Raw genomic sequence first — 24229 nt, 5'->3', positions numbered from 1 at the left:
CAATCCCAAGGCTTCTTCTACATTACCTACCTTTTTTCTCCCCCCCTGTCCTCAGGCTCACCTGATGGATAATACCTTACTTATAATGCCTCTAGGAAAGTAATAAGACAAAAAGTGAAGAGGTGTAATGCAGAATCCAAAGAAAGATTTGGCAGAGATGCAAACCATTTAGCAAATGCTGGGAATGTGGAAGAACACATTTAGCAATGTTGGAATGGGGCAAAACCTTCTGGAAACTGAAAGCCTGGATTTTCTATTGCGGACTTGTGCAGGCAACAATAGGAGGAAAGAACCCTTGTCTTGGGGAAAAGGCAGGGTTTGAGGGGTGTCCAGTCCAGCACAGAAAGGTCAAATGATGAGAAACCCACGGGGAGTTTGGGAACTGTAGGTCCATATTTTTCTACATGAATGGAAAAGATGTCCTGAGGGGAAGGTAGCAATAGTCAGGCTGTGAGAGGAAAGAGCCCCATGCAGATGCTGCTAGTGGGGTGGTGCTCACAGACCAGGCAGAGGGAAGCAGCAGGTGCTGCCGCCTCCTGCTCCAGGCAAAGGTTTATTTTAGGGCCACTTGTACCTGATGAGATCACAGAGCCAGAGCAGGTGAGGGCCCATCTTCAGCACACGAAGAGGTGAGTGAGCAGCTACCCTAAGGCAGCTCCATGCACATCGCCAGTGGCAGGAAAGGCAACAGGAGAGGTGACACCTCTTCCAGCCCCGGCTGCAGCAGCTCCTCCTGTGAGGAACCCAGAGCTTGCAGATGGGGAGACCTTCAGCTGTCCTGTGCGATAGTTCTCAGTAGCAAAGATGGTATCAAATTCGTGTTGATTCTAGAGGTGCAGATTGACAACAAAATTGGCATTCGTAATTTTTCTTTGTTGACTTTCAGAAACATTAGGAGGTTATTTCAGAAGCGCAGTTCCTTCTGCCTATGTAGGGCAGTCACCCCCACCCTGCGGACTCTTGTTCGTATTCTGCCCTCCTGTGGAGAAAAGCATCGGAATCAGACCTGTCCTACCATCTAAGCCACGAACATTCCTCACTGCTGGAATCTGTGCCATGAGGGGGTGACAGAGTCCAGGAGCTCAGAGTGAATGAGCTGGAACCACTGTCCTGAGATGAAAGGAACCAGTCGTGCAAAGACGAGCTCTACAGCAGAATGTAAAGTCTTATAATTTGTTTTAAAATCCAAGGTTTTCAATTTCACATCAATATTTTCCATTTCAACAAATTCAACAGAATTTGTTTTGAAAGCAGAAAACAGCTGAGTTGCACATGTTCACCTCAGCTCTCCTTCAGAGGTAAGAAAATCCAGTAAAATCCAGTATATTTATTCCAACGAAATCGTTTAATCTGTTCCTTGTCAAACGTTATCAACTCCTGGTCAAGCGACACCAAAGTTATAATTTATGGGGAAAAAGTCCGTAAGTGCGGGGCTGCGCGGCCCTGTACGGCGGGCACCCTGAGCCCCCGGCCGCAGCTGAGGGGAACCAGCAGTTCTGCCGGACTCCCGCTGCGGAGTGACCCGCCCTCGTCCCCGCTGGGCCCTCACACCCACAATGACCCCACCGCGGGGTGATGTCCCAGTCCTTCATAGCGCACCGGTCGTGCCGCCAGGGGGCGCGCTCTCCCCCGTACTTTCCTCCGCGCGGCCTCGGCCCGCCCGCCGCCGGAAATGGCCCCATCCCGGAGTCCCGCGCTCACTACTTCCTTCCGGTGCGGCGCCATCCTTGCGGCGCGGGTGAGGCCAGGTGGATCTGTGTCCATCCGCGTCCATCGGGCCCGGGCGCCTTAGCCATGGCCATCCGCTACCCAATGGCCGTGGGCCTTAACAAAGGCTACAAGGTGACGAAGAACGTGTCCAAGCCCCGGCAGTGTCGGCGCCGCGGGGTGAGTATGAGACTGCTGGCGGGCCGTGCCCCGGGCCCGCTTCTCGGCGGGGGACGAACGGGCCTGCTGCCCCTGCTCCGCAGCGCGATTGTGTTCGTGTGTCCGGCGCAGAGCCGCCCATCGCTTCCGGCCCCGTCCCGCGGGGCTACAGCTTGGCGCTTTCGCTGTGGGGAGACGGGAGGGCTCAAACCTGCGCGTTGCCCGTGACTATGGGGCGGGCAGGGCAGGGTTTGCAGTGCAAACCCCGGCTAGCTGATGGTCCTGCTTTTTTCAAAAATGCTGGTCCGTGCCAGTGTGTGATATATCCAGACCCGAGCCTGAAGACAGACTGGCACTCCTAGCCAAGTTTACGTGTTCTGCAGGATCTGCCAGGGGTCAGGTTTTCTTGGACACGCCAACAGCCATGGGCTGGTTTCGAGGCCTAGCCGAGAGTCTGCCACAGCCTATTGCAGTTCCCTCTGCATCAGCCAGAGTATAGTGCCTTGTAACCTGCATCCTCCCTCTCTTCCCACAGCGCCTGACCAAACACACCAAGTTTGTGCGTGACATGATCAGGGAAGTCTGTGGTTTTGCACCCTATGAGCGACGTGCAATGGAGTTGCTGAAAGTGTCTAAGGACAAACGTGCTTTGAAGTTCATCAAGAAGCGGGTGGGTCAATCAGCTGTCTCTCAACTAACAATGGTAGCAAAAACTACGATACCAGTTTTCTGTTTTCTTCTCTCCCCTAGGAATATTTGGCTTTTTAATTAATTACCTTTATTTTTTTATATTTGTTTTGGAAGTTACTGGTGTAACATGGAGTGGAGAGAATGTTCCTTGGGGTGGGTGGGAGAGTGGGAGATAGATGCAAAAGTACTTTGCCAAAAAGGCCCCAAGCTCGTGGATTCAGGCTTGTCATGCTGTTTTTCCACGGGTTGCATGTTGGGTGTGGGGAGGATGAGAGCAGCACTGATGCAGTGCCATTAACCAGGAGACTTCAAATGGGGTTCCTTGAGTTGTAATCGTTATGAAAGCATCCCCTCTTGTGTCCCCAGTAACTGTGTTGTGGTACTACGGAGACACGATGGCAAACTCCTGGCTGGAGGTCATCTTGTCTTTCCAGGACTTCACCATTCTGCCTGGTTTCGAGGTGTGATGGCAGTGATGCCTGCAGCAGTCCCAGTCCGTCCAGTCTGCACTGGGTAAAGACTGACAGCTCTGCTCTCTCCCCACAGGTTGGCACTCACATTCGGGCCAAGAGGAAGCGGGAGGAACTCAGTAACGTCCTGGCAGCCATGAGGAAAGCTGCTGCAAAGAAGGATTGAATTGCACAGGCTTTAACACAATAAAGCCCTTTCTCCCAAAACCAGGGTTGTGAGTGTTCTTGGTACACCTACTTTAGTGGGTGCTGCTGAGGGATGCTGACTAGGTCCTAAACTTCAGCCAGCAATAATTTGTGTCAGTGGTTTATTGTACCTGCAGCTGGAAATGCTGATATGGGTGCTGCTGTGACTTACTCTGGAGGGGAATGCTTTATGACTGTGTGCAGTCTCAGGATGTGGAAATCTGTGGAATAATGCCTCCCACCTCCTAGTCTGTCTTCAGACCTAGATGGTGGTAGGAGGGAAGTCAACTCGGCAGAAATGGCTGTTGAAAATAGTACTACTTTCCACTTCCCCAGGGCACATGAGCCCATTCCTCATGCAGCTTAGCCTGATCCTGTGTTTCTCCTTGTATCCTCTGTTCACACCTGTTTTCTACAGTGTGTTAAGCAAGTCATGAAAGACACCTGAAGTCAGCAAGAGCTCCCTGGACTTGGGTAGCTGCATTCTTTATTCTCCCCTAAGGGCTCCCTTGCTGTGAAATGACAAGAGCTGTTCTTGGCTGAGAAAATACTTTTCAACCAGACTTCATGCATGCTATTATTCTTCTCATCTTTAAATTCCTTTTTCTTAGTGTTCATTAGAAAATGAAGTGTTCAAGTTCTCTGGCCCCCATGCCTGTCTTTACTGATGCACAACAGTCATGTCAAGACATTTAATTCCTTTTCTTACTCCCTGAATATGATACAGCTGTTGCAGAGGCACAGGCCATCTGTGGTGCACCACAAGCTGCTGACGGGTGATACTGAGCATGCTGCTGTTTGGCCCTGGTCTGCTCTCTTGAAGCCTGGAATTCTGGTGGTACTGACCTGGTGACTGAACCTGGAGAACCACGTCCCTTTATCAGCTGAATGTACCAGCTGCACTGAACTATCTTAGGTTTTCAGAGTCCTTTCAGCCCAGCCCAGGCTGCTAAACAGAGACAGATTATGAGAGCTATTTGCCTTCTATCACATCAGGAATAACAGCTGTACATCAGCCTATCTCTGGGTGTACTGTTCAGTGCTTTTCCACAAGCCATATGGAAATTTACAGTGAAATACCTGAAACATCTTCAATGAGAAGAGACCAGACTAGCCTTACTGCTCGTGGCTGATAACATGCCCATTCCTTTGGCAAAATCGGAAATCTTTTATTGTAGATCATAATTCAGTATTAAAGACTGAGAAGCAGTTTATTCTAGTAGAGCCATAATTCATTTTGGCAGCTGCGCGGCAGCAATAGCTTCATGTCCCACTTCAGGATTGCCCTGGTCACCCATCTCTAGGCAGGGCCTAGAGTGCTTAGGGACAGAACACCTTCCAGCCATCAGGGTGCAGCATGTCACCCTCCAGTGAGATCCAGCTGTGAAAATGCTATATCAAATACCTCTCTGTAGTGCTCCACAAAATGCACTTCCAGTCCTTCTGTAATGAATCCAGCAAGGTCATAATAATCCTTTTTGTTCTCTGATGGCAGAATGATGCAGGTAACACCTGCCCTCTTTGCCTGTGGGGAGAAAAAGTTGGGCTGTCTGTCAAGTTCTAAGAATCCTTCCATGTACCAGAAACACCCTTTCCCATTTCTGAAAGCAAGAGCAATTATTTTGGAGCATGATCCAGCTTTACTCCCTTATTTGGAGATCACCAAGGGCATTCCTGACAGGTATGACCAGGGAGAAGCATGTTCTAGATCCCCCCTCAAGCCCCAAAACACATACTCTCCAGTGCATCTCAGCTACAGGAACAGATGAGGGAGGGAGGCATTTTAGTTGGACTATGTCAGCAGCTCGGGATTGTTTAGAACATTCATACTATTTTACAGAATTTTAAGTATCTGTTCCAGCTTGGGTGAGGATAAAGCCTAGTATGAAAGCAAATTAGAAGCAGCTTGTCAGACTAACCTACCCCATCAATACCCTTAGCACAATTCTACAGAACCTTTTGACAGAGACACCTTCCCTGGAAGGAGCATGGAAAGGAGAGCTGCTCCTCCCAGGACAGGTTTGTACCCATCACTTTAAGGGTGATTCTGTGTTCAGGCCTGTGCCCACTCACATTCCTACACGTGCAGCCAGTCAGTGCCATAGCACAGGTGAGTCCTGTACTGACTGCTACAAACAACTATTCATTTTTAAGCCATACAAGGAAAAGAAGTCACACTGCACAAGGCTGTAGCCTAAATATATCTGGGAACAGAACACTGATATGAAGCCCCAGTTCAACAGAGAGAGACCTAATAACATTCTTGACGGAAAAATGTGTGGTGCAAGGCTCACGTAGGCCAGAATTGTGCAGGTGAAAAGTAGGGAGAGAGACTGAAAGCTCGGAAAGGAATTCTGAAAACTGCAAAGGGATGAAACCAATAATACAAGACACTAAATCTAAGTTCCTTTCATCTAAAACAGACACCTGTATAAAATGTCAGACAAATTCACACTGGAATTAGGGAACAGAGCCTTGATTTTAAGAATGTATATTAGAGATGCTATGAATTGCCCTGAAACAGGCAATTCAACACAACACAGGTGATTGAACTGTGCTACTCTGACAGAGCAGACAGCTCTGACAGCCAGCTAAAGCTGTCAGTCACCTTTAATTCTGCCAGGGGAGGTGAAATTGAGCTAGGCCCTGGCACAAAGCCTGGGGTGCCATCCCTTTCCTCATAGCCAGAGACACAGCCAAGATCCTCATGTTCCCCCCCAGACTTTTCCAACCTGTGCATGGAATGAAATCTGCCTCTCTCAGTTCAAGGAGCAACCCCTCTGGCTGTCCCTGTCCCCAGTGAGCCCAACCCAGGGCTCTCCTGTGGATGAAGCACAGAGATAAGAGAAGAGCTCTTACCGCAATAGTCTTCTCCTTGATTCCACCAACAGGAAGAATTTTTCCAGTCAATGACACCTCTCCAGTCATGGCTACATTCTGCCTCACTGGGCAATTCATGGCCAGGGACAGCAGAGCTGTTACTATGGTACATCCTGCACTTGGTCCATCTTTAGGGGTTGCTCCCTGTTTAAAAAAACAAAGCACAACCCCCTGCTCATTCAAGCAGCAGCATAGCCAGACGATACCCTTGTCCTTGTTGTTTTAACGCTGCCCAAATTTCGTGAAGCCTCACACACATTTTTTACACCTGTGAGTGACAGAATCTTGCTATTTGAATTGGCTGATGTATTAACAGCTGTGACATTCCTCACCTTTTTCATGAGGAATAATCCCTGAGTCCACAGTGTGGTTTCTAGCCTGATGCTACCACCATACTCACTGGGCTCAGGTCTTTGAGTAAGCAACATAAGTGGGAAAAAAGTGCGCAAACACTCAGAAGCTCTTTGTTAGACTTAAGCCAACCATGGAAACAAGGAACAGAAGTCAACATCCCAAGGGGAAGAATGTCAAGAGTAACCAAGTAATGGTGGACAATACCAAAAATCATTCAAGGCAGAAAAGATCAGTATATAGGACCCCAAAAAACACAGGCCTGTACTAGTAACAGTCTAGATTTATCTGAGATCAAACCTTTTTGAGGTAAAAGCAGAGGAAATCAATGTTTGAGAGGGAACAGAGACAGAGAGCATGTCTGCTGTTTTCTTGTCTTTCAGGAAATGCATTCACAGAAAACAGTGTAGTACCTGGACAGATACAGAGGAAGCTGCAACAAAGACACTGCACACAGAGCACTCAATAGTCCAGAAGTAAAGCTGGTGCACAATCACAGCTCAAAATCTGTCATCAGTAAAGCACCTGTCCAAAGCTTGTTACACAGCATGTGAGCCACTCTGAGCACTGTGTGCATTTATGTTCAGCCCCAAATACTGGACAGATACAATCACTGCCATTACATGGACTAGGAAGCAGAGTATTTTCAATTACATGTAAATGACTTGAAGCCTTTAAGATGGCCTGGTAACACAGAGACTTAAACTTTGACGTCCTTGTAATTTCATCCAAGCATTTATTCAAATCACTTATCTGTATGTCACGGTTTCCCCACCTGCACAACAGGGCCAACAGCTACAACAAAAGCTTAGGTTGCTTTAGAAAATTATCCAAGCTCCTGTATTATTGCCACATGCTTGCTATAGAAAGGAACAGAAACATAGCTCCTAAGACCTTCACAGAAGCCTGAAGAAAATGTCTTCACTCCTGGGTTTTACTGCTAGAAGAGGGCATTCTGCACAACCTATGGACAAATGAAGTGCCTTCCAGCTTTACATCTAGGGGAGCAAAACAGCTGGGCTGCTGTGCATGCTCTCTAAACTCTGCATTAGTTTACCTCTGGCACATGCAAGTGGATATGAGAAGACATGAGAAAGTCATTGTTGGGGTCCTTCTGCATCAAAAAGGCTCTTGCAAATGTGTACGCAATTTTGGCACTCTCTTTCATTACGTCTCCCAGTTGCCCTGTTACTTCAAGTGACCCATCCTTGTTCTCCTTGTCTTTGGGTCGCCTCAGGGATGTTTCAATAAACAGAGTGGAACCTCCTAAAAAAAGAAAAGAAAAACAACATTTGAAAAAAAGTTTAATGAAACCAGAAGGTTTTGGTGATGCAAAAGCTGTGTCAGGCATTTGGAACTGATGCTCTCTGATGCAACACTAGCCCTTGAGTAGAGATCAGCTGAAACCTGTTCCTTAAATACCTTCAGGAAGGCCAGCTAGAAATCTCAACAGTCTCCATTTATTGCTTTTTTGGACTTCACCTTCTAGGAACACAGATGCAACCCCTATTTAATGAAAATAATCAAGTTCTTATAATGGTTTTATGTTCTTTGTTTCCTCCAGAGAAAAAGCTGAGTTCATAAAACACTTTTAGCCACTTCAATTCTCCAGTGCCAGGTATCTATTTACCTTCTTCACCATACTGATAATTTCCCTCTGAACTACTTTAATTCTACCCAAGGTCGATTTGAGTATGAAGAAGTCATCTCCTTTGCTGTGTGCTGTATTTTCATCCTATAGTGCACATAAGCCCCCCAGTTACTAGGGGAGTAATCCAATGAATGGTAGGCAGCCAACTGCACCCACTTCACAAAGTGCTGGAACACCTATACCTGCCCTCAACACCAGAAGTCAAGTCAGTGTTGCACATGACTGACAAGACACAGCATTCTTCAGCTGTGCCGTGTGTCATAGTGGTACCTCCTGCTGCTAATGTTCCTAATGTACGTCATTTGTAGGGAATATGGAGGTTAAAGAGAAAACATGATGGCCCTAAACTAAGATGAGCCTTGGTAAGGGCATAAGAAAGGCTCTCTTCTTCAGGGAAGTAGGATTCAGGATCTAAAGGCCAAAGGAAGTTCATTTTACTGGTGGTGCCTGTAGAAGAACGTCACTGGACTCAATTTTGTTTGACTATTACATTCAATTTTTGAAAATTACACAGAAATGTAGACATTAACTCAAAGTTAATTTTGTCTCACCCATAGCTGTCCAGGCCAGTCCCATCACCACTCCTGGGGGAGTGGTTTCATACATGCGATCCACAGTGAAGATGGGCTTTCCTACGAAGTCCTGCAGGTTTTCAGGTGTTACTTGGACCGTCTCTGCTTCTCCACTCACAATTTTATAGGCAGATTTCCTCAATACCTGGGTGAGATAGTAATTTATCTCTGCAGAAAAAGCTGAGAAGGCTGATGCACAGTGGTCACAGTGACACATAACTTTCTCTCACCTTTTCTACTTGTTTCTGCAGATTCCTCACCCCACTCTCTCTGCAGTATTGCTTGATGAGAACAGTCAGGACATCTGATGTGATTTGAGCTTTGTTTTCATCCAAGCCACACAGAACTCGTGCTTGAGGGACCAAGTATCTCTGAAAGGAATAATCCCCCACATCCTTCTCTTAATATTTGTGACAAAAGCCTAGTCATTCCAATTCACTCAACTTTCTGCTGTTAGCTCAATGCTGCTTTCTGGTGTCCATAGCCTATGGAACACTGGAGATACTTTAACTATGTGTTCAAATCAAAGGAACTGTGTCCAAAATACTATGTGCCTAATTTTTTTGGACATAGCTGGATGTAAATATGTAAGCCTGAATCTGAAAAAAAAAACAACAAAAAAACAACCAGATGTAATTCATATAAAGCTCAACAGTGCTTTATCTTACCTCTGCAATTGCAAGTTTCTCTTCTGCTACATATCCTGACACATTGATCACTTCCATTCTATCCCGCAGTGGCTCTGGAATGGTTTCTGTTACATTGGCAGTACAAATAAAAAGTACCTGGAAACATTAAAAGATCCTATTAAGAACTTTCATTAACTTGCTACTTTACTCCAAATACTAGTTCCTAAGTTCTGCATTTCTCTGAAGAGCTAGAGCAAGATCACTCTCTCTGTGGAATTAGTTTTTATTAGAAGTTTGGATTTTAGAACTATGTAATAGCATGTCCTCTACCCCCAAAACAAATGTTTAGAAATACACAATGCAGAAACTGGGGAATTAGAATGGTTTGATAGGGACCAGAAAAAGGGAGATCTAGATCTCACTCAGAAGTCCTTTCTACCTTCTAGGAAATTAGCACAGAATGACCCAATTATATATACTATTCCTAATATGTCAATTCTGCAATTTATGTCCGCTGCACAAAAAGTGCAATGGTGTGTAAAGATGACCAATTTAAAAAGCTTCATAGCACGATTAGGCCACCTCCCTTGACACCAGCTCTGCCAATCATCACGTAAAGGAAAACTCTTGCCTTTTCTAGTGGAGACCACACATTTATTTGTCCCTGGCTCTACAGAGTTAGGGCTACAGGATATATGCTGGTGATCATGTTCGTTCATGTACAGACACTTCAGTTAAAGCCAACTCCTGCAGAGACAGCTGTGTATCATTTATGTTCCATCTGACTTTCCAACTGAATAAAATACCAGCCTTTTTTCATGGACAGGAAATCCTTGCATTGATACACATTCATACATTCTGGCTCTACAACCTCTGCAGAAAAGAGAAATACCTTTGACAAATCCACAGGAACATCAAGATAATGATCCAAGAAGTTAGAGTTCTGTTCTGGATCCAACAGTTCTAGAAGGGCCGAGGATGGATCCCCTTGATAGCCTCTTCCTATTTTATCTACCTGTGGGAGAAAAGAATTTATTATTCTAAGAAATTTCCTACCATGACAAATTCTCAAGCAGGATTTTTTAAGGCCCCATTTGAAAATCTTTATGAGTGTTCATTACATCCAGTACCAGTCAACCACTTTTCTGTGCACTCATCCAAGTCCGCACTACCTTTCTGTGTGAGCACATGACACACCTGAGAAGACAAAGGATTTTGGATGTTGCAGAAAATCACTATGAAGTCTCAGGCAATGTGCACAGAATAAAAAAAGTGGGCTATTACTTGTTAAGCTGAGAGAAGCTATAGGCACAGACCAGAACACTTATTCCACAGTGAGGACTAGAGTGCTAGCTTATACCAGTCCCCGAATACGCAAGTTCTGACACTCTCCTTACTCTACCCAAGGTGCAAAAAGCCTACACACAGCCATTTAAGCAGAGCCAGATTAGTGACCTGGGCTGTTGTCACAATCATAAGTTGATTGAGGCTCATGGGGACTTCCTCATCCTGACTAACCCCACTGCTCATGTAGGGCCACTAGAGCCAGCTGCCCAGGACCATGGCCAAGGTCATTGACTATTCCAGCACTGTGAACTCTCCTTCTGAGGATACAAACAGGGCCACTGCTTCTTTTCCCTTAGGAGTAGCGTTAACCGGATGGCCTTAATGAAATTTGCTGCTACAGCCAAGGCAGGGCTTCTGGCCAACACCACTCAAGTGTCATAACCTACAGGGTCCATTACCTTTCAAATCACGATACTCGTTGGTTACATCACACTGCAACAAATGACAGTTTATTGGTCCTCCATACCATTCCCAAGAATCTGCTGTTGGTCCTTCCCAAGTATGGCACACAAGAAGGCCAGAATGACCTTCAGTCTATTCTGAACACCTGGTATTATATCCTATTGTTATTTGCTTTTCCACAAAGCATTAGGCTGGTAGCCCTGACTCATTTATTCTCAAATCAGACCACAAATTGACTGTAAGCATCTTACTCCTTAGAATCCTCCTTTAGACCTACTGAGTGACTCTTGCTAATAATCACACAGGCTATAGTGGATTTGTGTACAGTGACGTGCCCACACCTATGCAGGAAACACAAGAACTACGGAAACTCTGAATATCCAGCCAGATCGATTAGGATCCAAACAGCTGTAATTTAATCAGAAGGACAAAACTAGAATTTTAAAGCTGGAGTCTGTTATAAGGAAAAGGATTTTTAGGAGAGTTACTGTTTCACCTTTTCTATGAGGAGCAGGACTGATACAAGTCTTTAAGAGCAAAACCTAGAATAAAGACCAAATACTTCACCTCATCAATCAGTATAAGTGGATTCTCTGTCTTGGTCTTCTTCAGACACTGGATAATTTTTCCTGGCATTGCTCCAACATATGTCCTCCTGTTTTACCAGAGATTGTATTTAGGGAACCATTGAAAAGCACAGCACATATCAGAGCATATACCATACAGCTAACAGAACAAGTATATCCTGCTGGGAAACATGTCTTTACTTCTTCAACATCTATCAAAAGCATTCTCCATCACTATATTAAGCACCAAGATCCACCTAGTCTGTTTCTAGTAAAGAACTGACATGAATTTTGGCAAAATACTACTGGATTACTTCAGTTTAGACCACTTCTCAACTAGAGAAAAGCAAAGAGGTTAGGCTGAGAATAGAGATGCTGGAATTTTCATGGGGTTTGGGTAAGAAATGTTAGAAGAGTTAACACTTCACTTCCTCACTTGATAGGGACAAAAAGACCAGTGTAAATCAAAAGATACTAAAGGAACAAACTGTTCATAGCAAAATATAATCTTCCTGCTAGAGATTGTTTCTGGTATCCAGAAACAAGCAGAAGCAAAGAGGGTAACAGAGTGAAGGTCAAAAGGCACAGAACAGAGCACATCTGAAAAACATAGAAAATATTTTTCTCTGTTCTGTGTATGGCAGAGCTCTGCAGATTCAATTTGAAAGCACCGCTGGTTTTATGTTCAGATGCAGACCCTCTCCTCTGCTCTGGTGCAGACACATCTGGAGTGTCGTGTCCAGCTCTGGACTTACTAGTTCATGAAAGTGAAGGAACTGCTGGGGAGGGTCCAATAGAGGGCTATGAAGATGATGGGGGACTGGAGCATCTCTCATGGGAAAGGCTGAGGGAGTTGGGCCTGTTTAGTCTTTGGATGACCAAAAGGGGATCTTATCCATGTGTAAAAATATCTGAAGGGTGGGTGTCAAGAGGACAGGGCCAGACTCTTGCCAGTGGTGCCCAGTGACAGGATACAGGGCAATAGGCAAGAACTGAAACACAGGAAGTTCCACCTCAATATGAGGGAAAACTTCTGTACGTTGAGGGAGGGAGAGCCTTGGAACAGGCTGCCCAGAGAGGCTGTGGGATCCTATTTCTCTGGAGACTTTCAAAACTTAACTGGACACCATCCTGTACAACCTGCTGTAGTTGAACATGCTTTAGCAGGATAATGGTCTAGATGATCTCCAGAGGTCACTTTCAATCCCAACCATTCTAGGATTGTGTGTATGTGGAAGGAAAATAAACCTATGGAAGGGTCAGATCTACTGAGTTTTTATTCACTTCTTGTTCTCCCCATGAATGTTCTTGTTTCCAGGTTTTCCTTATGCAGCACCTCCATCCTGATTATTCAAAAACCAAGTCTCAATCACACCTGAACACACACGTGAATAACCCTGTTGAAACTGTCACCATTCTCTAGTTCTGATATTTAGAGACAGGCATGCATTAACATTTTGCATCGGTCCAACAGTGTTGGGTAGCTCACTCAGCTTTTCAAAACTGAGAATACACAAGAAACAGGGAGCAACTGCACTTAAAAGCACAAACACAATTATGTTCCAAACTCCACCCTTTACTTTTTCACCTCTCTTTGTATCTCAACTTCTATCAGCAAGGGTTGGCAGAACAGAGATGAAAATTACATACATTGTCCAATTTTGGTTAGGTTCTTATTTACTTTAGTAAAAACTGCTGGATAGAGAAACTTCTCAAGTTACACTGACCTGTGTCCTTTTATTTCTGCTACATCAGTCATCCCTCCAACACTGAAGCGGAAGTACTCTCTGTTTAGGGCTCTGGCAATGGAGCGAGCAATACTGGTTTTGCCAACTCCAGGGGGACCATAAAAACACAAAATCTTCCCCTGGGTGGATCCTCGCAGCTGGCTGACTGCAATAAATTCCTGTAGAACAGATAAAGTGCCAGCAGTGAACAGAAAGGAATGTCAGCAACACCAAACCACATTTGTTATCAGGTCAAGCAGTGATTACAAAACAAGCATCATATACACAAAAATGGTCTTCAAAGGACTTCGGGGAGGGCAAGGGGAGAAGCTAATTCAGGATAATGATGCATCTGGTTTTCCTCTGGTTATTTACATGCTTGGCTGTCCCCAGTTTTGTGCTCTGTATCATCTCACCAGAAGAAGCCGTCTCTCTCTCCACTGCCTTGGAGTGAGAAGACAGTTCTCGTTCTCCCAGCTTCTCTTCTTTTCACCTGAGTCTCTCAAGCTACATGCGAGCATCTCCTACTGTACCACTCTCATGTGCTAAGTTAAGCTTGTTTCATCTCACACTTCTATGACAGACAGCCTTCAAGTAACACAGAACACTTGAGGAATTAAAAGACCACAGTTCAGAACTGAGGCCTCAACTGGTTATACACTTACAGTGAAGAAATGACTCTGCAAGTGGGGAAAAAATCCAGAGACTGCTTCCCTTGGACACTTACTGGCCCAGCATTAAGTGCAAACCAGAGTATTGCAGTTTGAAATGAGAATGTGACCTTCATTGCCACAACTAATTAGGCACATTAACTGATCACCAGAACATTTGGGTCTTTCATGCAGCTTTCTGTTTGATGCATGAATTAACACCAACTCAATGGAGACTGCAATCTGAAAAACATCCAAAATGCCTGATATTAAGCAGAGTGTGAAATAGGACACACTGCCTACTCCAGCCTTACCAGAATTCGCTTTTTGACGTCATCCATTCCATAGTGATCCTCCTCCAGAACCGCTTGGGCTCTGGCCAGCTCCAGGTTCTCCTCGCTACACTTACCCCATGGGATGGATGTCAGCCAGTCCAAGTAGTTCCGTGTAACACTGACAGAAATACAAATGAGAGTGATTCACCAGCTCTGTCTTCTCCACCACCTTCCAAAACAACCTCATCCAGAACAAGTGGGATATAAACTACTCATGGAAGTTAGGCTATGAAAAGAACATCACTATGTGGACAGTCACTGCTAACCTTTTTCACAGTCTTCAATACCTTGTCCCTCCCCTCACAAAAACCAAAGCTTTTTTTCACAGCTTTTGCTTTTCTGAAACAAAGGATCTCCAATATACCATTAAAAGACTTAAATTTCTGCACACAACTTCCCTGTATAATTGTTTTGGTGTGGGGCTGGTTCCTGTCTAACAAGGAACAGGACTGCTTGTACAATCTGCACCACACCAGCTGCTTGGATCGGGTCATGAAACTTAAAACCTGAAAAAGTTTTCTGTCTCCACACTAAACTAAGACATGGTAGAGATGAAAGATTCCTGGTTCAGAAGCAAGAAAAAACAGCTGCATGTACAACACCACAGAGAAAGATTTAAGACTAGGATAATGATGCCAGTATGGAAGTTAACAGTAGAGATAATCAGCATAAACAAACTGATGAGAAGACAGGTGTGTCAAAGGACTACTCACTGTTCTAAAACTACACACTTAGATCAAGAATTCAGGTGTACAGGAAGGTCTGCATGATGCAGTAACTATCAAGTTGTGCAGTCATGGATGCACGGAAGCACAGCTGGGCAACCTGGGCCCAGGATTCACCTGACGTCAATGGACATGCCACCAGAGCTTTGGCTTTTTTCTCCAAGTACTTCCTTTGCAAACTTGCAACCACTGTTACAACTCTGAAGGAAAGGGAAAGGTAATAATGCTGCCTGTGAAGCCCAGTATATCTTTTCCATGATTGCCAAGATGTTGCTCATCCAAAGCCATGTTTGCTGTCAAACACAGTCTTCTACTCTGTAAAAGATACTTTTAAAAGCAGAAACAGGGGAGGGGAGACAACTGCAACATCTATGCAGTGCTCCATAGAACTGCACTGATGTTTCACTCTCCTAATGAACCCAATGACAGCATGACATGGCCATGCACTTACTTGAATTCTGAGGAGTGATTATCCAATAAGCCCAACTTGTTCAACTCTTCATCAATCACATCCATGACATGTTTTGGCACTACTAGCTCCTTTAGTCGCTCACGGAATTTCTCTTCTATAGCATCCTTGTCCTCTTTTTCCAGACCTAGCTCTTTCTTAATGATCTTCAACTGCTCTTGAAGAAGATACTTGCGATGTGTTTGCTTGATCTTCTCCTCAACCTAGGCAAAGCAACAAATACAGTAACTAATATGTTCCTAGTACAGTCCGTCTAACATCAAACACTTCCAAATACTTCTCAGTTATGATGTTCCCAGCAACTGCAAATACTACTTGGAGCTCATCTGCAGTGTATTCTAACAAAAGAGGAGACTTAACGACATTCTCCAGCACTCTCCATATTTTCAAGGCTTTCACTGGCCATCATTCAGAGATTCAGTGTTCTGTTTATGCTGGAGGGACCAAAAGCTGGGCAGAGTAAGACAGATGTGACCTCCTTAGTACCAGACAGAGAGGGCTAGCCACTACTGTCTACCTGCTGCTTACACAGGGCAACTGAAGCCCAGTATGCAGTTGGCTCTCCTTGCCACAAGGACAGTCTGAAATTCATGGTGAGCCTCCTGCACATCAGGGCTTCAGACTCCTTTTCTGTATAGCTATTTACTATCCTGATTATTTCAGGCCTGGTCTGGGACTATGAATTTCTCTTGGCATAACTTAAGGAGGTTCTTACTGACTCCCCGAGAGGACACTACTAGTAGCTGGCTGAAGTTAGTTGATCACAACCTTTTCTGCCCATTACTATAGCCAATTTAATCACCAACCTCATACTACATACTTCCAGTCTGTAACAATTAAATCAGAATACTATTACAGTTGACCTCACAAAGGCCATGCAAATGCAAATGTCAAGGGATACAACAGCCATTGATAGAATCATAAAATCATTTAGGTAGGGAAAAGACTTTTGAGATCATTGAGTCCAACAAGTGACCTTACACTGCCAAGTCCACCATTAAACCATGTTTCCTTTTTGTGTTCTGACAATTAGGCAGTCTGCTTTTGGGAAATCCCTTCTGTTTGCTCCAAATTATGTCCTTCTTCATTTGCCTGTACAGCACTTATTGGAGATTTTCCCCCATAATCTTCCCAGGGACTGGGGGCAGGCTAACATGCCTACAGTCTCCCCGATTCTCCTCCTTGGAGGGGCATGGCATTTACTTTTTCTGCTTCCCAAGAACCTCTCCCATGACCACAGAGTTTTAAAGATGAGTGAAAAAACAAAATAATGACATTGATAAGCCCACTCAGCATCCTTGGATGCATATGTGCAGACTGCCTCTGTTCAATTTGCTTAAGAAGTCTCCAAAAATTCCAATCCCAGTCCAAAAGCATTTGCACTTAACATGAATTCTAGAAGTCCCAGTCACTGGGAGTTAACACACAAAATGTGACTCAGTATACTCAAATATTTGTACTTCACATACTTCATTACCATTTAGATGCAGTTACTGTATTCAGATTAAATCTTACTGCAGTTCACGGGAGTTAGTAGAGGGTCATTTGAAATAACACTGTGCTATTTCCACTAGTACATGCTATACACAGTATTAGGCTGTGTATTGTTTCACAGATGCTTGGTAAACTGCAGACCTCTAGATTTATCTGCTTGCATGAAATTACAACTTGGACACACCTTATCAGCAGATGCTGTAGCCTCATGTCTTGTTACTTCTACCACATGCATGAAAAAAACACATTTCTAACAGAAACATTTCTAACAGAAAACCTTAAATCTAAGTAATGTACCTTTTACCCATACTAAGCATCACAGTGGTGGACACGATGTAAATATACACAGGTTTTTGTTACTCCAGAAACTTACCTCTCTTCCAAGACGCTGCTGAAGCTTGCTCAGCTCATATTCCTTTTTCAGAAGGGAAAGAGCTTTATAAAGCCGTTTGGGAATCTGGAAAAGATAGACAGAAAATGAGTTTTGAGATGTCATACCCTTGTAAAGTAACACACACACACACACACACACACACTTTCTTCAGAGGAAGTGAGAAAGGCAGAATAAAAAACTTCAACAAGTTGTCTGGGAGAGCTTTACAACACCCACAGATACGGAAAGACAAACATGTAGCAACTCCACAGCACACAAAGAATATTATGTGCTGCCAAAGATTCAGAGCACTCTGATTTACTCACAGTAAACCAGTACTAATGATCTACCATATCCTTCCAACAGGAATCTAGTCACTGATATTAACATACTATCAAAAGTAGCTCTGAAGTCTCTTCTGTAACTGAAGCTGGTAAAGAAACCATGATATACAACAGATGTACTGATTCCTTTCGCATCGCTTGAGTTAAAAATCTCATCTTACACTGGTTTCTTCCAAGATATCTTGAAGTTCGTGTGACTCTGCTCCTGTTAGGGCTGCACCCATGTCACTCAGATAGATAGGGTTATCTACCACACGCTGTCCAGCCTGCATCATCTGAAGTACAGACTCTCTGAAAATAAAAGGTAAAAAATCCCCAAATGCTCTGTAAATTTACATTCAAAATGGAGTATCCTAATTTATTTGTTGTGACAGTGCAATAAAATGAAACACAGCTCAGTTTCATAGCAAACTATTTTTGAAATTTGACTATATCAATACTCAGTAACACAGATGAATCACTTGGTTAGAGGAATGACCATCAATATACAAAACTAGGTATCTCCAAACAGTTATGTAGGATTTTTTGTGCCAGTATTCCAAAACTTTTATCCTGCTCATAAGATATGGATGAGATCATGATATTTATTGCAGTGAGTTTCACTTAGACCCAGATCACCTGCCTTAGGATTTAAGAGTTCTATTTTGTTTCTAAATTGCACATCAGGTTTTCAAAACTTTGATTCCAACAAGGGGTAGAGCTTACATCCTAAATCAAAAATCTATATGACAATTCAGCAAATATCGCTACTTCATTATAGCAGAAAGGCAAATAGTATAGAAAATGTCAGCATGTTCCAGCCTGAGAACATGCTGTTCCCAAAGCAGAGGAGCATGGAAAAGACATACCTGTACAAGGGGTTCAAGGCAATGATGTCCCGGATTGTTTTAACAATTTCTGCAGTAAGTGCCTATAAACACAACAAAAATTTAATCACCAAATGAATGGAAAAAGGATAGGCAAGATCTCAGTACAAATATGACATTCCCCAGACTCCAGCCCAGACTCACTGGAGTGGTGGGCTGTGATGGTCCTTGGTGCTGGGGCAGCCCACAGGAAAGGCAACAAGGCCTATAGGTTGGCTGTCTGGCATGCACAGAACTTGACTGGCTCTTGGCCAGAAGATACAATCAGGTTGAACACTCAAGCCACCTTCAAGCAAACACCCAGTTTGATAGAGGTCATCACACAGATTTAAGCACCTATGAGCCTCTTCATTCAGCAACTTCTTAAGTCAGCAGTTCTAAGAACTGAGCTATTATAATGAAAATTCTTTACTTTCATTTAATCCCCTTGTGCAGTGATTGTGAGAAGAAATTAGTTTCTGCAGTCTGAGATTAGAGCTTGATTTTACAACTCTTCCTTTTAAGCAAGACATGTAGATGCAATTCTACAGGACAAGTCTAAGCTTGTAAACTAATTCACTTACTTTAACCTCTTCTGTGATCTGAAAATCTTCATGAACCACATTCTCTACTTCTACCATGAGAACTTCCTTAGAAGATGCGGGTACAGGATCTAGTACCAGCTCCACAGCTTGGTCCTTTGCTCCAGGCTCCTCTTCAACCTCCTTCTTAGATCGCTTCTGTTTCCTTCGAATTTTTTGTTTGTTCTCAGGCTCCTCAGGCTCAACCTCTAGTTGCTTGTTTATACGAATCCTGAAAGCCAAAAGAAACCAGCAACAATCAATCTCCCCCGTACATGTGATGTCAGCTCTTCAGCATGAAAAGAAGAGAGTCTATGCTGCATTTTGAACAAGCTATAATTTAAAAAGGAGGGGAGACACACATTTGCAAGACACCACCTTTCATTATTTTGACTTTTATACAGGAGTTTCCTTTTCTGTGTGTTTCCCTATAAATGGTCTTCAAATCTGATATCCAGTGTGGTTCCTATGGACATGACTGACCAGTGCTCCATGTCTCAATCAAATATAAAGACCAATCCCAAGATATGCCTTAGGATTACTCAACTCTCCCAAGTTACAGGGAAATATTTCTATTCCAAGAAATCCCAAACCAAGAGCTTATTTCCAAAGTGCAATCAAACATGATTGTGCTTTAATAATGCAGCAGGAAGTCTAAGATTTCATTTGAAAAGAAATTGACTTGTGAACACATATAAATTCAGCTTTGACAGGACTGCTCTTCTTTGCTGTCCAGAACAAATCCAAGTGAAGGAAAGTGAGGCAAAGGAACACAAAGCATGCTTCTCTGTTTTCAAAACAAAGCAAAACCCACCTTGGATCTATCTCTTCCACCATGTTTCTCTCCTTCTAATGGAAATTACTTATTTGATGCTTTAAAAAATACAGTTTCTTAAATTAGTTAAAATATCCAGCATAAATGGCTAAAACTAGATTTTCAACAATAATCATATTTTCTTCAATTCAGTTCTGGGGCAAAAATATGTAGGCAAGACATAATTAAGGTTCTGGAGCACACTGCCCCCCTCTTCCCCCCCCCCCCCCTTTTTTTTTTTTAAGCAAAAATACTGGCTGGAATGAATTCCTGAGATTTCTTTTTTTTCCCACCATTACTAATCCTTGCTGTAATTGTCATAGCAATTGCTGAACTTCAGCTTAATGAATGTTTGCTTGCATCACATCACTGATATGACATGCACTCTTTCATTTTGCAGCTAACCTGTCACAACTGTGACAGTACGTAGAATATCCTGACACTCTCAGGACATGGTGTGGTAACAAAGCAAAAACTTGCCATATACAAATTGTGTGGAAAAATGCATGTATGTGGTGAAATTGATAAGGGATGTCTCTGTTTATACAGAAGTCTGCTGAGATGCAGTGAAGTACAAGTAACCAACCTTCGGTGTCCCATGACTATCATACGCAATTTGTCTCCAAGATCCTGCATTTCATGAATCTGGACAAAAGTTCCCATTTGGTATACTTCATTCAGATCCTCCACCACATCAGATTCATTGCTATTGAGCAAAAAAATTGGAGTAGATATTCAGAAACTTGAGACAGCAAGTCAGATTAAAAAAGAAAAAAACAATCACTGGTTGCAGAACTAAACTGGACTTAGGGGCAAAGACACCTAATCCCCATTGCTACCACCATGCAACTTTTTTACAAATCACCCAAGTATCTGGACAGCTCATCTCCTTCCTGAACAACAACACCCTTTTCTAAACTAAGATTCCAGGTCCCAACAGTGCTGGTGGTGGCAAAAAAAACTTTCATAGCATGAGGGTGATCCAAGACCAGCCACAATTTCTGCAATGCTATCCAAGGCATGGCATTTAGGATGATAGCTTTTAATATAAATACAACCTGGACAGCTTATTTTTGTATTTTTTAAAAAGATCAAGAGAAACAACTTACTTGTCATCCTTTTTTAGAAAAACACCAGCATAAGGCTGGGCAAGACGAACTTTCCTCCTCAGCAGTTCAACCAGCTTCTTATTTTTCACCTAAGACAACAGGCATGCAATCAGAGGTGGATTTTCTGTAATCTCTGCACTCCCAAGGAGCAAAGCCAGGTATGATGACACCCTGTAACTAAATTATGAAGTTGGAACGTGCACTGTTCTAGCCTTGTCCCCACTAGAGGACAGTAACATAGAAGTGGAAAAAAAAGTAGAGCAACATGATATTTAAGTATTTTGAACTAGTGACTTCTCAGTCAAAGTAAGACAAGCTCAAAGGCTGGGGGAGAAACTAGACCCAATTTGTACAAGTCTTACAAGCAAGAAACCTGAGTTACTTGAACAGTACCTTATAAGCTTCTGTTGCTATCACTGGTCCCTTCCCCTTCCATACCTGTACGTTTTAGCTCTCTGCTCCTGATGGGGAGCTAGTTCACCCTTCCCTATCAGTTGCCTGAATTCTGTCCACAAACTCTAGTTAAAATCCTCTTCTCCAAAGCTGCCTCTGTTCAATTCCTTTCCTATACCCACAAGCCTGAGTTCCTGCTTTGAGTTTCACCAGCATTTCTTCCTGGTTTACCTTCTTACTCCCCTCTGCTCTCTAGATGCCACATGCCTGTCCCTGGCAAATGCCCCAGCATCACTGAAGTGTCATCACAGCAGGCTGCATCCTCAGTGACCAAGAACATAACTCCTTGTGAATTCTGCTGTTGCATGAAGTCACCCTGCCAACCACTGAGTGTTCTTCAAAGTGATGGATATAAGCTGCATTGCTCAACACTTTGGTAACAACCAGCATGGTTCTGACAGAACAGCATGAATAATACCACCACTGTTGGCCTATTCTAATCTCAGCACACCTATTCTAATTTTGCACAATGTTTAGCAAAAATATACTTGCCAATGTCAGAGACATTAACAGGAAGAAAATCAGTAATTCCATAGGTACTGTAGAAACTTGACCTTGTCAGGTAAATTGCAGCACAATGAATTCAGAGGAAAAGAGAGAACATTTAACAATTCTGTGAGACATTGTTGACCTGTGCATTGAAATAGAGGACTTCTGTACATAAGTCTCATATGACTGCATGCTCTTAACAATATATAACCTTCTCCTTCCCTTGACACATTTATAAAGACACTAGAAGCTGCATATATTAGATTTGGACATGCAGAAAAACACTATAGTAGAAATAACATTATGCTAAATAACACTACAGGAACAAGAAAATATTGATTTGTTTTGTACTACATTTACTTCAAAATCAGACTGACAATACACCAGAGAGGCACAAAACTACAAGTAATTATTCCAGAATGGGTTTCATTTCAGGAGGAAAAAGTATTTCTGGCCTGTGAGCTCAAGTCACACATCACTGATATAATCTATAGCTCTTAAAATCCTTACGGGGTGCAGAGGGAAAAGATCACACTCTGAAATGGTGACTACCATCCCCATCCTTCAGCACCCTCTCCCACCACAGCTGTACTGCTCTTTTTCCTTGCAGCTCACAGCTTGCTGCCTTCACCAACACGGGTCTCGGTACTCCGACACCAACCCACGGCGCCGAAACAAGGACACGTTTGCTTAACCTTCATCAGAGAACACAAACAAGACAGCGAACTTCAAGAGTGCGTGTGTGAATCGCAGGCCTTCTCTATTAGCAACAGAGCTGCTGACGCAATAACTAAAACGTCAACTGGCCCAAAAGAAACCGCTATCCCGATAGGACCCGGTTACAAAGCTCGAGCTAAAGGCCGAGCAGCGGCTGCCTGTGGAGGTCACGCATGAGGCTGCCTTGTTCTGCAGTTCAAGGAACCTCCAAGACCCGGAGACGCGGCACTGGCAGCGGCGGGGTCAGCCGGTGACTCCCGCACGGCCTGGGAGTGATAACACGCCGGGACCCCCGCCCGAGGCCGCAACGCTGCCAGTACAAGAAGCCAGCCCAGAGCACCTCGCGGCAGCGGCAAGCTCCCACCCAGACGGGAGCCGAGGGCTCGGTGGCAGCTCACCTCGATGATTTTGATGAACCGCGGAAAGACGGGGTTCCTCGTCACGGCGATGAGCGGGACGTTGGGGAAATGCTCGGGGACGAGCAGCGGCGTCAAGGCCGTAATGACCGGCCCGGCCCCGCCGCTGTCCGTCCCGCCGCTGCCGCTGCCGCCGCCGCCGTCCTCGCCGCCGCCTTCCAGTGAGTCGCCCCCGGGTAGACCGCCGGGGCTGCGCTGGTGCCAGCGCGGGCCGGAGCTGAAGGCGGCACGAGGCGGCGGCGCGGACCCCAGCGGGGCCGGGACAGTGGTGGCGGGGGACCAAAGTCGGCGCCGCGTGCGCCCCAGGGCGGGCCCGGTGACCGCAGGCCGCCAGCGCCCGCACAGCCGCCACCAGCGCGCGGCCGCCATGCTGCCGGCGCGCGCGCCTCACTTCCGCCCTCCCAGCAGCCCCGGCCCCGCCCGCACGGGGTCGCGTAGCGGCGCGCACGTCCGAGTTCGCCCGTGAGCGCGTGTTCGAGGCCCTCGCTCGGCCCGGCCGGGTGGGTGCTAAGGGCAGGGACGCGGCAGGATAAGTGTGGCTTTGGCTACTGTCTGACCTTCCTTTTCCTCCTCGGTTCCCTGCAGCCGGCTGCCCAGACAGCTCCCGAAATATCTCCAAGGATGGAGACTTCATAATCTCTCTAATCACCCCGTGCCATTGCTCCGACAGCCTCTCTGTAAAAAAGTCTTTCTTGATATTTCGAGGAAGACCCCCGTGGTTTTTTTTGTGTCTATTGCCTCTTGTCCTGTCACCAGGCGCTACTGAGAAGAGCCTGGCTCTGTCTTCACACCTTCCCTAGGTAGGTATTGCTCTACATTTATGACACTCCCGAGCCTTCCCTTCAGCAGGCAGCAGCACCAGCTCCCCCGAACTTTCCTCAGGGGAGCTGTCCAGCCCCTCCATCATCTCTGCAGTTTTCGCTGGACTCTCCATGGCGTGTCCGTGGCGCTGTAGCGGGGAGCCCACAGCTGGACACAGTGCACTGGTCCTGGCCTTAGCAGTGCTGAGGGGAGGCTCCCGTCCCTGAACCTCACCAGATCAGGACAGGCAGAGGCACAGTAGTGGCTCGGGTTCAAC

The 24229-nt window shown here is 44.8% G+C and overlaps 2 protein-coding genes across 2 annotated transcripts; one reads left to right on the top strand and one right to left on the bottom strand.

Annotated features, from left to right (window-relative positions):
- The first annotated feature begins 1694 nt into the window (after window positions 1–1694).
- On the top strand, window positions 1695–3233 carry RPL36 (ribosomal protein L36). Its single transcript, XM_083880050.1, has 3 exons — window positions 1695–1887; window positions 2402–2536; window positions 3103–3233. Exons 1-3 carry the CDS (start codon window positions 1795–1797, stop codon window positions 3190–3192), a joined length of 318 nt encoding a protein of 105 aa, XP_083736176.1. The 5' UTR covers window positions 1695–1794; the 3' UTR covers window positions 3193–3233.
- Window positions 3234–4355: 1122 nt separating this feature from the next.
- LONP1 (lon peptidase 1, mitochondrial) lies at window positions 4356–23281 on the bottom strand. The gene is made up of 18 exons (XM_083880134.1): window positions 23134–23281; window positions 21077–21165; window positions 20554–20673; window positions 19157–19385; window positions 18576–18637; window positions 17889–18018; window positions 17384–17467; window positions 15499–15719; window positions 14302–14440; window positions 13338–13516; window positions 11612–11699; window positions 10188–10310; window positions 9335–9451; window positions 8897–9037; window positions 8646–8811; window positions 7501–7709; window positions 6072–6236; window positions 4356–4737 (listed from the first exon to the last, which is right to left on the bottom strand). The coding sequence occupies exons 3-18, from the start codon at window positions 20628–20630 to the stop codon at window positions 4573–4575; spliced, it is 2295 nt and encodes a 764-aa protein (XP_083736260.1). The 5' UTR covers window positions 20631–20673; window positions 21077–21165; window positions 23134–23281; the 3' UTR covers window positions 4356–4572.
- Window positions 23282–24229: the final 948 nt, after the last annotated feature.

The sequence above is a fragment of the Zosterops lateralis genome (assembly GCF_965231275.1).
Source record: "Zosterops lateralis genome assembly, chromosome: 29".
Classification (NCBI taxonomy): Eukaryota; Metazoa; Chordata; class Aves; order Passeriformes; family Zosteropidae; genus Zosterops; species Zosterops lateralis.
Note: the sequence above shows the minus strand (reverse complement) of the source record. Positions and strands in the feature narration are given on the sequence as shown.

What these genes read in the sequence shown, in the direction of transcription:
- RPL36 (XM_083880050.1), top strand. Translation starts at nt 1,795, where the DNA reads ATGGCCATCCGCTACCCAATGGCCGTGGGCCTTAACAAAGGCTACAAG. An exon ending in GGCAGTGTCGGCGCCGCGGG is followed by an intron (nt 1,888 to 2,401) that starts GTGAGTATGAGA and finishes CTCTTCCCACAG; the next exon opens with CGCCTGACCAAACACACCAA. An exon ending in TGAAGTTCATCAAGAAGCGG is followed by an intron (nt 2,537 to 3,102) that starts GTGGGTCAATCA and finishes CTCTCCCCACAG; the next exon opens with GTTGGCACTCACATTCGGGC.
- LONP1 (XM_083880134.1), bottom strand. Translation starts at nt 20,630, where the DNA reads ATGGGAACTTTTGTCCAGATTCATGAAATGCAGGATCTTGGAGACAAA. An exon ending in ACGTCAAAAAGCGAATTCTG is followed by an intron (nt 13,517 to 14,301) that starts GTAAGGCTGGAG and finishes TCTGTTCTACAG; the next exon opens with GAATTTATTGCAGTCAGCCA. An exon ending in TTCCTGTGGATTTGTCAAAG is followed by an intron (nt 9,452 to 10,187) that starts GTATTTCTCTTT and finishes TAATGTTTCCAG; the next exon opens with GTACTTTTTATTTGTACTGC.